This window comes from Scyliorhinus canicula, chromosome 11 (assembly GCF_902713615.1).
Source record: "Scyliorhinus canicula chromosome 11, sScyCan1.1, whole genome shotgun sequence".
Lineage (NCBI taxonomy): Eukaryota > Metazoa > Chordata > Chondrichthyes > Carcharhiniformes > Scyliorhinidae > Scyliorhinus > Scyliorhinus canicula.
Genome location: NC_052156.1, coordinates 22,510,318 through 22,525,034, shown reverse-complemented (window position 1 = coordinate 22,525,034; position 14,717 = coordinate 22,510,318). Strand labels below are relative to the sequence as shown.

The window sequence follows — 14,717 nt, the reverse complement described above, 5'->3', positions numbered from 1 at the left end:
CTGAGGAGTGGTTCTCTGGTGTCCTCATGTTATTGGTTTTGTCTCAGAATCTGTGGCACAATTGGTCGACGCGTTCAGCTGTTAACCAGAAAGTCGGTGGTTTGAGACCACCCAGCGCCTCCACTGTTTTACGTCCAGATAGTGGTGTAGTGGTAATGTAACCTTGTGGCTCAGGCTAATGCTCTGGGGGGCACGGGTTCAAATCCCACCATGGCAACTGGTGTAATTTTAGTCATCAGCAAAAATAGCTCAGTTGGGAGAGCATTAAACTGAAGATCAAAAGGTCCCTGGTTCAATCTGGGTTTTGGCATGTAGCCACACACTGGCTCTCTTCGCTATCTCCTAATTCTTACTGATTGCCGGGTGTGGTGGTGGGCAGCTGTTCAGAGGCTGAGGCTGTAGGATTGCTTGAGGTCAGGAGTTCTCGGCTGCTAGCCGACTATGCCAGTCAGGCATCTGCATTAAATTCAGCATGTGTTTGGTGCTCCAGGTTTGATCAAGAGGAGAAAGTAGGAGGTGCACGCTTACAGCATCTGCACCTGGTAAAATCGAAAGTGATTGTAGGATGAGGGGAAGCAGGATTGAGAAAGAGAATTAGATACAAGGAAGCTGTCCCTTACAGTAGATTCAGCCCTGTTGCTGACCACAACCTCAGAAGTGGCTCTTCTGATAATGACCAGTACAGTCTCTGTTGGAGCCTGCAGGCTTGTCTCTCCGGTTCCCGGTTAGCTGCCCAGTTGTGAACCGCCTTATCCTACTATCCTGCAGGGAAGAGAGCCATTGTGTCATTGAGTGTTGTGCAACATTTTGTTTGGGGGAGGGGGGGTGATGTGGCTGTCTTGGTTGAATAACTTTACAGTGTATGCAAGCTGTTCGCTGTGGGTGTGAGGCTTGCAAAGGTGCCAAGTATGTGAGAATGAGGTGAAGCATATGAACATTAGGTGTTAGTCCTGGTTAACAAGAGATTGTTAGTTGGTGGAGAGTAATAGGAGTGTGGTGAACGTTTGGGCTTTTTGCATTAGTGCCCAGATTCTGGAGACTGCTGACCCCTTGCTTCCACTGCCTCTTCGTCGTGTGTGCCACAGGAATTACATTGTGCGAGCAAGTAAATATTTTGAAGGGCCTGAAGTGCTTTCAGCCAATCAACAGTGCAATTAGTGCTGGTTAAATGCAGAAATCAAGTTAATGAGCAGGTAACAAGCACAAAGATGCTTTGCTGCCTGCATTCTATTGAACAGGCGTGAGTTAATCACAAAGCACAATTCACCCCTTGATTTCTCCTGCATATTCCAATGTTTTTCAGTCAACAATTCCTCATCATCACCAAATATACAATCCTTTCACATTTTGGCTTCTTCACAGTCAACTTCTACGTCTATGGCACTATAATCAGTCTCCAGTTTGCCAAGAATTAATATATTGGTGGGATTCCTGAGTCAAGACCCTTACATACTCCAGTGGAAGTTGATATTTATAACCTGCTGGCCTGTTGGCACTTGGTGAAAAAATAGATGAAAAATAACTACAATTCCCAGGGGCAGTAATGTTGAAGACATGAGCACATTGAAGAACCAGTTCTATATCCGAGCTAAATAAACTGACGTGCAGACTGAAGTAAAATTCTCTCTGTCACTTGCATTGCGTGTGTGTAATTAAAAAAATTTTTTTAGAGTACCCAATTCATTTTTTCCAATTAAGGGGCAATTTAGCATGGCCAAGCCTCCTAGCCTTTATATCTTTAGGTTGTGGGGGTGAAACCCACGCAAACACAGGGAGAATGTGCAAACTCCACACGGACAGTGACCCAGAGCCGGGATTGAACCTGGGACCTCGTCGCCGTGAGGCATCAGGGCTAACCCACTACACCCACCATGCTGCCCACCTGTGTGTGTAATTTTGACTTTGGGTGCATTGTAAAGCAGGCAGTAATTGGGCAGCACGGTGGTACAGTTGTTAGCACTGCTGCCTCACAGCGCAAGGGACTTGGTTCAATTTCGATTTTGGGTGACTGCGAAGTTTGCACATTCTCCCCGTGTCTGTGTAGGTTTCCTCCGGATGCTCCGCTTTCCTCCCACAGTCCAAAGATGTGCAGGTTAGGTGGGTTGGCTCTGCTAAATTGCCCCTTAGTGTCCAAAAGGTTAGGTGGGGTTACAGGAATCCGGTGGGGGAGTGGGCCTAGGTGATAGGAACATACATTGGAAGCATGCAATATCTAACATGTCCCAGTTTACTATTCACTGTTGTACCAGAGAGAACAAAAGGTGTGAAAGGCCAAACTGCAGAGAAACTAACATCAGAGGGTAAACTGTGACAGATGTAGATGGGGGGGAGGGGAAGGAGGAAGCAAAGGGGAGAAAGGGTAACAAAAGTTGGATAAGATGGGGTTGAATACATATAAAGAAAGACAAGAGAGAAAGAAATGGTAAAAAACAGTTAAAATGAAATGGGATGAAAACAAATGGGTCGAGGTGGGGTAGAGCTAATCATCTGAAGTTGTTGAATTCGGTGTTGAGACCGGAAGGCTGTAGCGTGCTTAACCGGAAGATGAGATGTTGCTCCTCCAGTTTGCGTTCGCTGCTCCCAAATGGTCTCCTCTATATCGGAGAGACCAAACGCAGACTGGGTGATCGCTTTGCTGAGCATCTTCGGTCTGTGCACATTCAGGACCCTGACCTTCCCGTCGCTTGCCATTTTAACACAAGACCCTGCTCCCATGCCCACACGTCTGTCCTTGGCCTGCTACAGTGTTCCAGTCAAGCACAACGCAAACTGGAGGAACAAAATCTCATTTTCCAGTTAGGTGGGTTTATTCTCTCTGGGACTGCCATTAACACTCTTTCTCCTTACTTTCTGTGGCTATTAGCACCTCGTTTCCCTGGGTTTCTGTGGCTATGACTCATCTTTCATTCTCACTCCACAGTATAAATATTTCTCACTTTCTCTGTCTTTAGCTTTGACAAAGGGTCATCTGGACTCGAAAAGTTAGCCCTTTTCTCTCGCTACAGATGCCGCCAGACCTGCTGAAATTTTCCAGCATTTTCTTTTTGGTTTCAGATTCTAGCATTCACAGTAATTGGTTTTTATATGGTGTGTGATCATACTTTGTGCTTCAGTTAATGCCCACCATCCTGGCAGCAATCATGATCCCTTTATTCTGAGCACTGTGCCATCAGTATTGGAGCCACACAAGACACCTGAGGGTAGCGAATTGGTGTCGGAAGCTAGCCACTGACCACCTGGTTTATAACTTTGGTGTGATAGCCTAAATGAGTGCCATGGTGTCACCTGAAATGTCATTGAGCAGACTATTGCAGCTCTTAAGCAATATTTCTGCTGCCTGCACAGCTTCGGAGGAGCTGCAATTCTTTCCATCAGGGCTCAAGACACGATTTATCTAAATCTGCTGCTATCAACCTTGCCATCATGAGGGTACACCCCTGCAAATTGATATTCAACAAGCAGTTGCGGAGGAAAAGGAGAAAGGGAGGAGACAACCGACATGTCCCCTCCCTGGGTGAGTTCTCCATTATCAACTCATCTGACTGGGGTATGTTGGTCGTTCTGGGTGAGTGTGCTTAACACTCAAGTTGGCTCTGTTTCTGTTCTAAGCTCTGGAGTCGCCAGGTGTCGTTAAGACACCGCCACAAGCTTCAAGGTGAAGTTCAAAGCAATAAAACCATACACCAACTAGTAAGTCCAAACAACTGAGTTAACTACCCATGCACACGCTAAAAGGATTAAACTTATTCCTACCGCTAAATAACTAATACTTATCTCGAAGGAACTGCAGGGTCAGGGAACAAGGCCTCTTGCTCTGCTCTGGTCTGCAGACTTCTGGTTGGTATCAATTAAAAAGGGGTCAGGAGTGCCTATCTCTGGTAGCGATCGTTGTGAGGCACTTACTTGTTAGCGGCTGCTGTCCGAAGGCTGGATCAGAAGACTAAACCATGTGTGGGACCTGTCTTTTATAGGTCCCTGGGGATCCGCACCCCTTTGGGCGGCCTCCCTTACCTGCTTGGAATCGATTGGGTCTCTTCCCAATCGATTATGTTTGAACCCCCCAATCATGGGGCAGTTCCTCGGTCGCTGGGGCGGTTCTTGGGACTTATTGTTTTGGGCTTCTCTGGCGCCAAAAGGTCTGGCCTTCCATCGAATGTATCGATCTGTGTTTAACTTGTTTCCATTGTATCTGGGGATCGCCCGGTATCGCCTCATTAGTATGTTAACTGGTTTCTTTTTACAGTGCTGTCTGGTTTCTGCAGCCGTCCCAATATACAATCGCTTTGCAAGCTGCTTGCTTTACAACATGTCCATTTTCCCTGCATTCCTTGCAATCTTCCATTTTGTGTGGGGCAGTGACCACCCCAGGTGGCTACAGGTACCAGAGAATGCAATCCCAATTTCCAATTCAACAAGTCTCTTTGTTAACCTTCCCTCTGTTCCTGGCCTTCGCAGCATTCCATTAGCCACAAGGCTGAAATATAAATGACCATTCCAAACCGACTTCGCCAATTAAGCCACCCAATATTCCATTAAAAAATCCATTCATCACCCTTCTGCATTCCCTCAGTGCCTGCCTTGCAGGATCTTTTGCTTGTCCCTATGCTCCAACACAGTGTTACCCCAGTGGCTGCTTTATGGCAGGTGGAAGACTGCTGACTTTACATGGGAGAGACTGCGGATGGCCTTGCTGGATACCCTCCCTCATGGAGCTCTAGCCCGAGAACACCCAACTTAGGACTTGATCACCTCGTTATGGGCAGTTGCAGCCATGGAATGGCTGGCTGACGAGCAACAGTGAGGGCAGGGGTAGACTGACAGTAGCTGTAGGATGAAGACTATCATCCTGAGGGTAGACAGCAGGTTCATGCCACTGCCTGTGTCAGATCGAATCACAGTGCATCGCATCCAGTGTCCATCTAACTGTGCCACTCTGCTTCTTGTACTCTGTAATGATGTTTTACTTTGTCCTTCGATGACCAGTTCAGCATTTTCTATATTTTTGAAAATGTAAGTATTTAACCAGTATTTGTTTAACGTTGAAAAGATACTCCACATTGCATCTTACTTAATGTGCATAAATAGTGGATTGATGACATCAAACTTTAATTTTCATAACACTGAAGAAAGTTGGCAGTCTAATCCACATTTTCACTGGGACCTTATCAATGACTAGACTTCCGTTTGTATTACAGTGGTTTTATGTTCTGGCATGTAAGATTCTTAAGGGTTAGGTGGATTGGCCATGCTAAATTGCCCGTAGTGTCCTACAAAAAGTAAGGTTAAGGGGGGGTTGTTGGGTTACGGGTATAGGGTGGATACGTGGGTTTGAGTAGGGTGATCATGGCACGGCACAACATTGAGGGCCGAAGGGCCTGTTCTGTGCTGTACTGTTCTATGTTCTATTCTCAGGAAAGTTTGTTGTAAGTTGCTATTGCAGATCAGCATGGATGCGAATTTTGGCCTAATTTTGGCAATCGTCAAATCAAGGAAGTGTGCAAGTGTGAAATGCCGAGAATTCTCTGAACCGGGCTTGATGCCATGTCTGTGATACCCAGAACAATGCCACTGACACAGAAAGCCAGCTAAGACTATAAGTATGTCGCTTGAGTTCTTGCTGCTATTATTACATGAGCTGCTGAGAAGAATCTCCATGTTCGGCCAGAAAAACGGCACAAATTCAGTATTCATTATGTGAAATCTGCAAGAGACGAGCACGGGTCAATAGAAATAAGGACTAATTCTTGAACAAAGACTTAAATTATAGTCTTAAATAAGACTTAAATTAAATTCAATATGCTGAGGCTACATTTGATCATCATTTTTGCATACAGACCAGTGAAAAGACAGTCTATACACACAAATGCATCTAACCATAAAAGTGCCAATCCAAACTCCTTGGCTTGAACACTTAATAGATTGTGTAAGCCATCGTAATCATATTGTATCCAATTATAATGCTATTGGTTTCAGTTATTATTGCATCGTTACACTCTTAATATGATTCTGTGGATTATGTTTCAGATGGCAGGGTGTACGCTTTGGGAGGAATGGGCTCAGATGCTGCTCCACAAGCGCTAGTACGTGTGTATGAGCCAGCCAGGGATCATTGGCAACCTCTCCCACCGATGCCAACACCACAGTATGCAGCCTCTTCCTTCATCAAGGGCAATAAAATCTATATCTTAGGTAAATTACCACTTCGGGAAGGCTCCATCTTCTTGTTACCTTCTTCTGTATCAAGACTCATTAGGTTTTTTTTGCCCTATCTTCAGAATATTAAGAAACTGTTGCTTATTTGAAAAACTCGCTGGAAGAAGGCACTGAATTTTCTTAGCTTATTTTTAAAATAAATTTAGAGCACCCAATTCTTTTTTGTTCCAATTAGGGGACAATTTAGCAGACCAATACGCTACGCATCTTTTTGGGAAGTTTCTTACCTTGACCTGGGAGTAATTCTGGCCCTTGAGGTTTGAGAATACAAGAAATAACAACTGGAGTAGGCCATTCAGCCCCTCAAACCTACCCTGCCATTGAATAAGATCATGGATAATTTTTCCATCCCAACCCCACTGGCAGCTGTAATGGGGCTAAGAATGGGCTCACCCCAGATCGCCCTCCATGTCCATCATGCCGGGCTAGTGTGTCACTGCCAGGGTGTCAGTTCCATAGTGTCCATTCACCGTTGGCAATTCCAGGGGTCGAGGGCTGAAGGGTGATGCCTGAAGGGGGGAGGATGGCTGAAAGGGGGTTGCTGAAAGGGGGGCGGCAGAAAGGGGCTGGAGGTTTGGCTGAGAGAGGGAGCTGGTCGGGTGTGGGGGGAGGTCAGGTCACCCTCATGCGCGCGTGGTCTTGGGATGGTTACCCATAATTCCCATGGTCCGGGGGAGGATGCCCCTCCTTACTGAGGAGTTGGGGGTGCTCCCCTTATCAGCAGAGGATGGGAGGGTGGGTGTCAACATTTGTGCTGGGGTGGGGGGGAGGGGGGCTGGGGCCTGCCGCTGCACTTTGGGATCTGGGCGCCAATTCCGAAAGGCAATCACCACAGAGAGTATAAGAATCCGACACGCTTGACACTCTGCATATACTTGCATGCCAAAGGACTGTGATTCATACCTGGGCGTCATTCCTAGTGCCAGTGGGGACTGGTCCCGATTCTCTGCTGACAGGAGCACTTGGACTCCGGATAGAGAATCCCGCCTATATCTTTCCAAAATATATCCATCAGCCCCCTCAAGTATGAGAAAAATTTAAATGTAGCTTCCTACGTGAAAATGTTGAACAAGCCTACTGTAGAGAATGATGAAATCTCGAGTGCTTCATTGTGAAAGTGAAGAGGCAACCGCCACAGCTGTTCTTTCCTGAAGAACAACGAGGCAAACTCATTTTTAAAATTACGGTTAGAGAAACAGCTCCTATCCTGACTTAGTGGAACCCTGCAGAGCTAGCAAAGTAAACAATCTGATTCATCACTTTGAAGTTCCAGTGAGCTATCAATCACGATGCTTTTAGCAGGCAATGGAGTGCTAATTTCAATGCAAACAATCCAGTTCAAAGCATTCAGCTTCCTAGCCATGCACACTTCCTCCAACACTTCAAAAAGCAATGAAATTGACTGTGAAAAGCACTTCAAAGGTTTCCACCACTTTAAAGGCATACCTTTCACCTCCATCTCACAGATCTTTAAACTTGGCCATACTACAGAGTATTTAAAGGGATTAGAGGTGCAAATGAGAACACTTCCATTTTATTACTAGCGATGTGTATTTCTAAGATAACGAGTGATTGTCTAAATGATATAGGGATACAGATAAGCACATTTTCACTTTATTATGGGAAAATTTTAACTTTTACATAGCGAGTGACCATTTAATGGGTTTTAAAGGTTGCAGATGAGGCGAGCAGCCAAAGGAGCCATATTCCAAGGAAGACTTTGGACCGGAGCCCCTCCAGCCCAGTATATGCCCCCTGACCCCCACCGCACATGAAGGACCATCTTGGCATTTGGGCGGCAATCATTGGGAGGGTATTTCACACTTTGCCACCCCTTGGACTGCAGGACACCAGGTCCATGCTCCTCAATACTTCACATCAGCAGGATTCTCGACTGGGGGGGGGGAGGGGAGGACGCAGAGTATCCCACCTGGCTGGTGAATGGTGCGCCATGCATGCCAATGAAATGCAAAATAGCTCCAATGAGCTATTTGCGTGGTCCCGCTGGGTCGGGGTGGGGAGCCCACATGGGCCATCGGGAAATCCACTACGGCAGCACATTTGTCGGGCAACCCGCTATTCTCCACTCGATCAGCAATTCCGATGCTGACGTCGGACAATGAAGACTCCCCTGATCTGCAGTGTTGCACACTATTCTCCCCCTACCTATGAGTAAGTCACTGTTGCTGGCCTGATTTTCCTTCTGGGAGGTAGTTTTGAGTTGGAGGTTGGGAATCATACTGAGTGAGCAGCCAAAACAAAACCCAGAATTCCTGGATCTCGCGAGACCTCGGCAGAGTCTATAATAATAATAATCTTTATTGTCACAAGTAGGCTTCCATTAACACTGCAATGAAGATACTGTGAAAAGCCCCTAGTCGCCACATTCCGGCACCTGTTCGGGTACACAGGGAGAATTCAGAATGCCCAAATTACCTAACAACACGTCTTTGGGGACTTCTGGGAGGAAACTGGACCACCCCGGAGAAAACCCACGCAGATACAGAGAGAACGTGCAGACTCCATGATGTACATCAATTCGACTCAAGACACATTTAGGATCCGAACTGTGGCTTTAATCTGCTAGTTGTTAGCCCTGTGGTCGACTACAGAGAATGGCCAACCTCCATTCTGGATACTTATACCCCGCCTCAGAGGCGGGGCCTACTTGCCTCTCGACCAATTGGAGAGCAGTCACATAACTAGTATCAACCAATCAGACAAGAGGCACATGACCAGCCAGAGCCAATGGGAAGCCAGTGCTCTGCACCAATGGCAGTGCTCATATCCATACCACCACACTCCACACAGACAGTAACCCAAGCCGGGAATCGAACCTGGGATCCTAGAACTGCAAAGCAACAGTGCTAACCAATGTGCTACCGTGCTGCCCTATTCAGATGTCCCACAATGAGTTCAAATTCAAACACTTTTAGTACTAAGGACGCTGAAGACTAATCCTTTCACACTGTTATGTTTGGTTATTAGGAATCCAATACTAAACTTAAGGAGCAAAAGTGTAAGATATATTGATGCAAGAACAAAAATGGAATGAAGGTATCTTTAACATGCTCCAGAAACACATGAGGTGCAATCCTGGCTTTTATATTGGGTCATGTCCTCTCACACTGACTCCATTGCAGTTTGTGGTGAGTAAGAGGGCACCCAATTGGCATGGGACAGGTAGATGCTTGCACCAAAATTGGTGCCACCTCTCATGCTGCCAATGTCTAGAGAGAGTTAGCCAGGGCTTCCCGTATGAGGAGGCCCTATAAAGTCCGGCCCTTTTGCTCCTGTGTGTGAGGGAACCTATATTTTTTTTTTAAAGGACTATCTGTCTTGGGCTCGAGGTGTTTTCTTACATGGGACTTCCTTCTGAGTGGGGCCTAGTTTCTTCTTTCTGATGTTCATTACATTTTATTTTACTGAGTGTACCAGTTCACACTGCCAGGCCCATTAATGCGTAGGGAAGTGAAAACTCCCAACATAGGAAGGAGCTGGCCCCATGTTCCACATGCCAAAGGCCTTGGCACAGGAGGTTGTTCTCTATTCAAGGCCAAGCAGGAAATCCCAATTAATTTTGAGACCTGCTATATCTGGCATTTTTCCAGGCCATTCTACTTGATTCCTATCAAAGTAATGTTCTTACTTGGCGATTCCATATAATCCAAAATTAAATGAAAAGGATATTTTTTTTATGAACATACAAATTAGGAGCAGGATAGGCTTTTCAGGCCCTTAAGCCTGCCCCACCATTTAATAACATGACTGATCAGATTGTGGCCTTAACTCCACATTCCGCCTACCACCGATAGCCTTTGATTCTCTTGTTCGTCAAGAATAAATCTATCTCTGCCTTAAAAACATTTATTTACCTGACTCCACTGCTCTCTGGGAATGTGAGTTCCATAGACTCACAATCCTCTGAGAGAAAAAAATTCTTCACATGGGCAGCACGGTAGCATAGTGGTTAGCACAATTGCTTCACAGCTCCAGGGGCCCAGGTTCGATTCCCGGCTTGGGTCACTGCCTGTGCGGAGTCTGCATGTTCTCCCCGAGTATGCGTGGGTTTCCTCCGGGTGCAACAGTTTCCTCCCACAGTCCAAAGATGTGCAAGTTAAATGGATTGGCCATGATAAATTGTCCTTAGTGTTGGGTGGAGTTGTGGGGATAGGGTGGAGGTGTGGGGTGCTCCTTCCAAGAGCCAGTGCAGACTCGATGGGCCGAATGGCCTTCTTCTGCACTGTAAATTCCATGATCATCTCTATCATAAATGGGAGACCCATTATTTTTTAACTGTTCCCCAGTTCTAGTCTCTCCCACAAGGTGAAACATCCTTTCAGCATCCTGTCGGGTCCTCTCAGGGCCTTATGTTTCAAAAAGATCATCTCTCAATCTTTTAAACTTGCAAGAGATACAGGCTGAACCTGTCCAAACTTTCCTTGTAAGATAACCCCCTCTCCATCCCAGGTATCAGCCAAGTGAGCCTCCTCATGAACTGCTTCAAATGCACTTATATCCTAGAGTACACACTACTCGAGATATCTCACCAATGACCTGCAGAATGGAGCAAAAGATCCCTACTTTGTATTCCATTCCCTTTGCGACAAACAACAACATTCCATTTACCTTCCAAATCACTTGCTGTGCCCGCATACTAATCTTTCTTAATTCATCTATTGAGGTTTAAAAACTTGAGTCAAAAGCTTTGATGATTCAGTCAAGGGAATTCAGCACCCTGTTGTATCAAACATACCGTAGAATCCAATGTCATTGAGGCATATTATTATCTGGTTAAATCTAAACCTGATCTATTGCATAACATGTGTGATTCCTGGAATAATCATGTGTTCACTTTCAACAACAGTCACATCCGATGTTTACTATGTCAGCCATGGTATGGATACCATTCATGAGGAGTTGCCAAGTCCCACATCCCCTATAGGGAGTTATTGTGGACCCAAAAAGAGAAGACGTTCTCCTTCCACAGCACTGCTGCCGGCTACTACTAGTTAATTGTGTTTGACCACTGTCCATGTCTTACCCGAGCACCCATCTGAGGGCATTGTCAGCCAGGAAATCAGTCTGAAATTCATTCATGTAGAAGACGGAGTGGCAGGTAAACACACACACACACAAACATTATTCTACAATATTTGGTCAACAACAGAATAAAATGTTTCTATCAGCATTTGTGCAGTAAAATTGCATTGTCCAAATGTAATTTCAGCACAAGCTGACAGACTAGGAAATGATGCATCCGATGATGAAGTACAGTGATCCAAACTCTTTGTTTTGTTAGGAGGAAGACAGGGTAAACTACCTGTGACTGCTTTTGAGGCCTTAGACCTGGAAACGAAGAGCTGGACCAAATATCCGAGCATTCCTACCCGCCGTGCTTTTGCTAATTGTGCTATGACTGAAAAATGCTTCTACAGCCTCGGAGGTCTTCAGCAACCAGGGCCTCACAACTTCTACTCCAGGCCACACTTTGTCAATACAGTGGAAGTTTTTGACATAGAACAAGGCAAGTTACACTTTTGTTGCTTTTGACAGCATGTTTTCTGCATTTCCTTCCACCCACTCTTTATTCTTTATGGGCACCAGACAGAGCATTCTGGGCTTGCCCCACTCGGTCACTTTCTTCCTTCCTGTTTCTGGTGAAGCAGTTGGCTTCCTTTCAGCAGCTCTGTAGCCGGCGGACACAGTGACACGGGCTGAAATAGGATGCGGTTCAACATGCTGGAGATCTCACGCAAAGATGTGGGAGAGGGGTAAAGAGAACCTGCTTGTAATTATTGTGCAGGTCGCTCAGGGCAAAATATAAAATGCTGATGATGCGCAGAAATTAGTGAAGCATGAAGACAGTGGCCACAGATTTCTTTTTATGCATCAGTCCTGTTAAATATGATTTATGCTGAGAATTTCACAGTATTCGCACCCATTGCATCAATTTTGTTCAATAACCTGTTGCTCAGGAGAGGGTAGGAAGTGCCACAGGTGATTTCAGTAATCAGCAAGCAGAGAGCTTAGCTATTCCAGACCCTGAGAAAGATCATTGAAGCATATCTTCCTTAGTTACTTGGTGTAGTCATCCAGGAGACATGAAGATAAAGGTTAAACCAAATTTTTTTAAACTCAAAAGTAAAGCCGCACCCAGGGCACACAACACCAGTGTCCCATCCCGGGACTAGCAGGAACTCCCAGTCCGGACCTGGGACAGTATTTCAAAGACTCGATAATGAATCCCAGCTGAACGGGCCTCCGCCTGTTACCATGGGAACTCTAACTCCCTGAACCCCCACAGGGAGATAAATGGGTAATCCCTCGTGGTCCCCATGAGGGTTATGGCACTTGGGTTGTCATGTTTTATTTGAGTAAATTTGGTGCAAAGGAGAAAATAATTATTAATCCTTCGCAAAATTCCACTTTCCGAACATTGAAGTATATTAGCACGGGGCTGATCAAAATCAATCTCGGCTTCTGCTGTTACTGGCTTTTTATGTTAATTATTCTTATTATTAAGAATTTTGGTGTCATCATTTAATGCCTCAGACACCAGCTAATGCTGAAATTGCACAGCGAGCTGGGATGCAACTCAGTTTGACGATTGGATCCGTTCACCATGCCTGCGCTATATGAATACAGATAGTTGTAGAATAAACAACATATAGATACTGAGATTTCCTGTGCAGAAATTAAAACAAACACACAGAAACACATTGCAATAACGTATCTATCCCAGCTGGTGCCTCAGGCTGCTTAATTTCCCGGCAGCCTGTGCACCACTCATGTACCATCAACAGCTTATATTTAGTCGGCAACTTTAATGTAACTAAACATCCCAAGGTACTGTACAAAAGCATGACAAAGCAAAATTTAACACGGAGGCATGTAAGGAAATATTAGGTCAGATGGCCAGACGCTTGGTGAAAGAGGTGGGTTTTGAGGAGTGTCTTAGAGGTAGAGAGGGAGAAATTCGAAAGGGAATTTCAGAATTTAGAGCTCTGGCGGCTGAACGTTTCCCGGCTCTGCTTCCTTCCCCCAGTGGCGTGCTTTCCAGTGGCAGAGGTGGCTTGCCATAAGCTGCCGGCAGGATCTTCCAGTTCCACTGACGTCTACGGCGTTTTGGGTGGCTCGCCCACCCCGCCGCCAGGGAACCCACTGCGGGGGAGTTGTCTTCGGTGGGACCGCAAGATCCCCACCAGCGGGAAGGACCTTGAAATCCCATCCATACTGCAATGGTGGAGGATTTAAAATTGGGGGTGTCAAAGAGGCCAGATTTAAAGAAGTATAGTCTCGGTGCGGAATTCTCTGGTCTCCCAGCCACGTGTTTCTCGGAGGCGGTGCGCTGTTCGCTGGCGGTGGAATTCTCTGCTCCTGCCACTGTCATTGGGAATTCTCATTGAAGCCACCCACACCTCCGATAAACCCACGGGCGGGGGTGCGCTGATGGTGGGACCAGTGAATGGCCGGAGAATTCCGGCCTAGATATCATGGAGGTTTGTACGGCGATTACAGGGATAGGGAAGGACAAGGCAATAGAGGGAGTTGAAAAAAAATAAGATGCGAATTTTAAAATCAAGGCATTGCTTAACCAGGAGCCAATTTAGGTCAGCAAGCACAAGGGTGATGGGTGAATGGACTTGATGCAGGTTAGGATGCATGTAGCAGAGTTTTGGATGTAACGCTGAGCCTAGTCTCAAAATAGGCCCAGACTCATTTCTGACAGTTTGTCACATTTATAAGGTGCAGATTCATCTCCATCTTAAACGGGAGACACCTGAGTCAGAAATTGTGCCCCCTACATCTAGATTCCCCTGGCAGGGGAAACATCTCAGCATCTAGGCCCAAAAAGAAAATGCTGGAAAATCTCAGCAGGTCCGACAGTATCTGTAGAGCGAGAAAAGAGCTAACGTTTCGAGTCCAGGTAACCCTTTGTCAAAGCCCTTCGTCATCTGGACTCAAAACGTTAGCTCTTTTCTCTCCCTACCGATGCTGCCGGACCTGCTAAGATTTTCCAGCATTTCCTTTTTGGTTTCAGATTCCAGCATCCGCAGTAATTTGCTTTTATCCAGAGAATAGGCGCAACCTGCTGAAGGCGTCAACACCTTCATCCCAGGAATCATAGGTAAAACCTTTCTGAACTGCTTCGAATGCAAATTATATTACCCGACCCCCAAATAAGGAGACCAAAACCGTATGCTGTAAGTTGCAAAAAGACTACCCTACTTTTATTCCATCCCTTTTGCAACAAAGATCAACATTCTTATGTGGCTTCCAATTACTTGCTGCACCTGCATACTAACTTTTGTGATTCATGTACGAGGTCACCCAGATACTTCTGCACTCAGTATTCTGTAGTTTCTCTATATTTAAATAATATTTTATTATTTTATTCTTTCTACCAAAGTGGACAACCACACATTTATCACTTTATACCATCTGCCACATTTCTGTCGATTCACTTAATGCATCTGTCCCTTCGCAATCTTATTGTGTTC

General features: G+C 45.7%; 1 protein-coding gene across 5 annotated transcripts in view; it reads left to right on the top strand.

The window, feature by feature from the left end:
* klhdc8b (kelch domain containing 8B) overlaps positions 1–14,717 on the top strand; it is a 115,784-nt gene that overhangs the window by 48,547 nt on the left and 52,520 nt on the right. For all 5 annotated transcript variants that reach the window (XM_038812517.1, XM_038812520.1, XM_038812521.1 and 2 more), the window contains 2 exons: positions 6,025–6,189; positions 11,516–11,740. In XM_038812517.1, the coding sequence (XP_038668445.1) occupies positions 6,025–6,189; positions 11,516–11,740 (390 nt within the window). The remainder of the gene's footprint in view (positions 1–6,024; positions 6,190–11,515; positions 11,741–14,717) is intronic.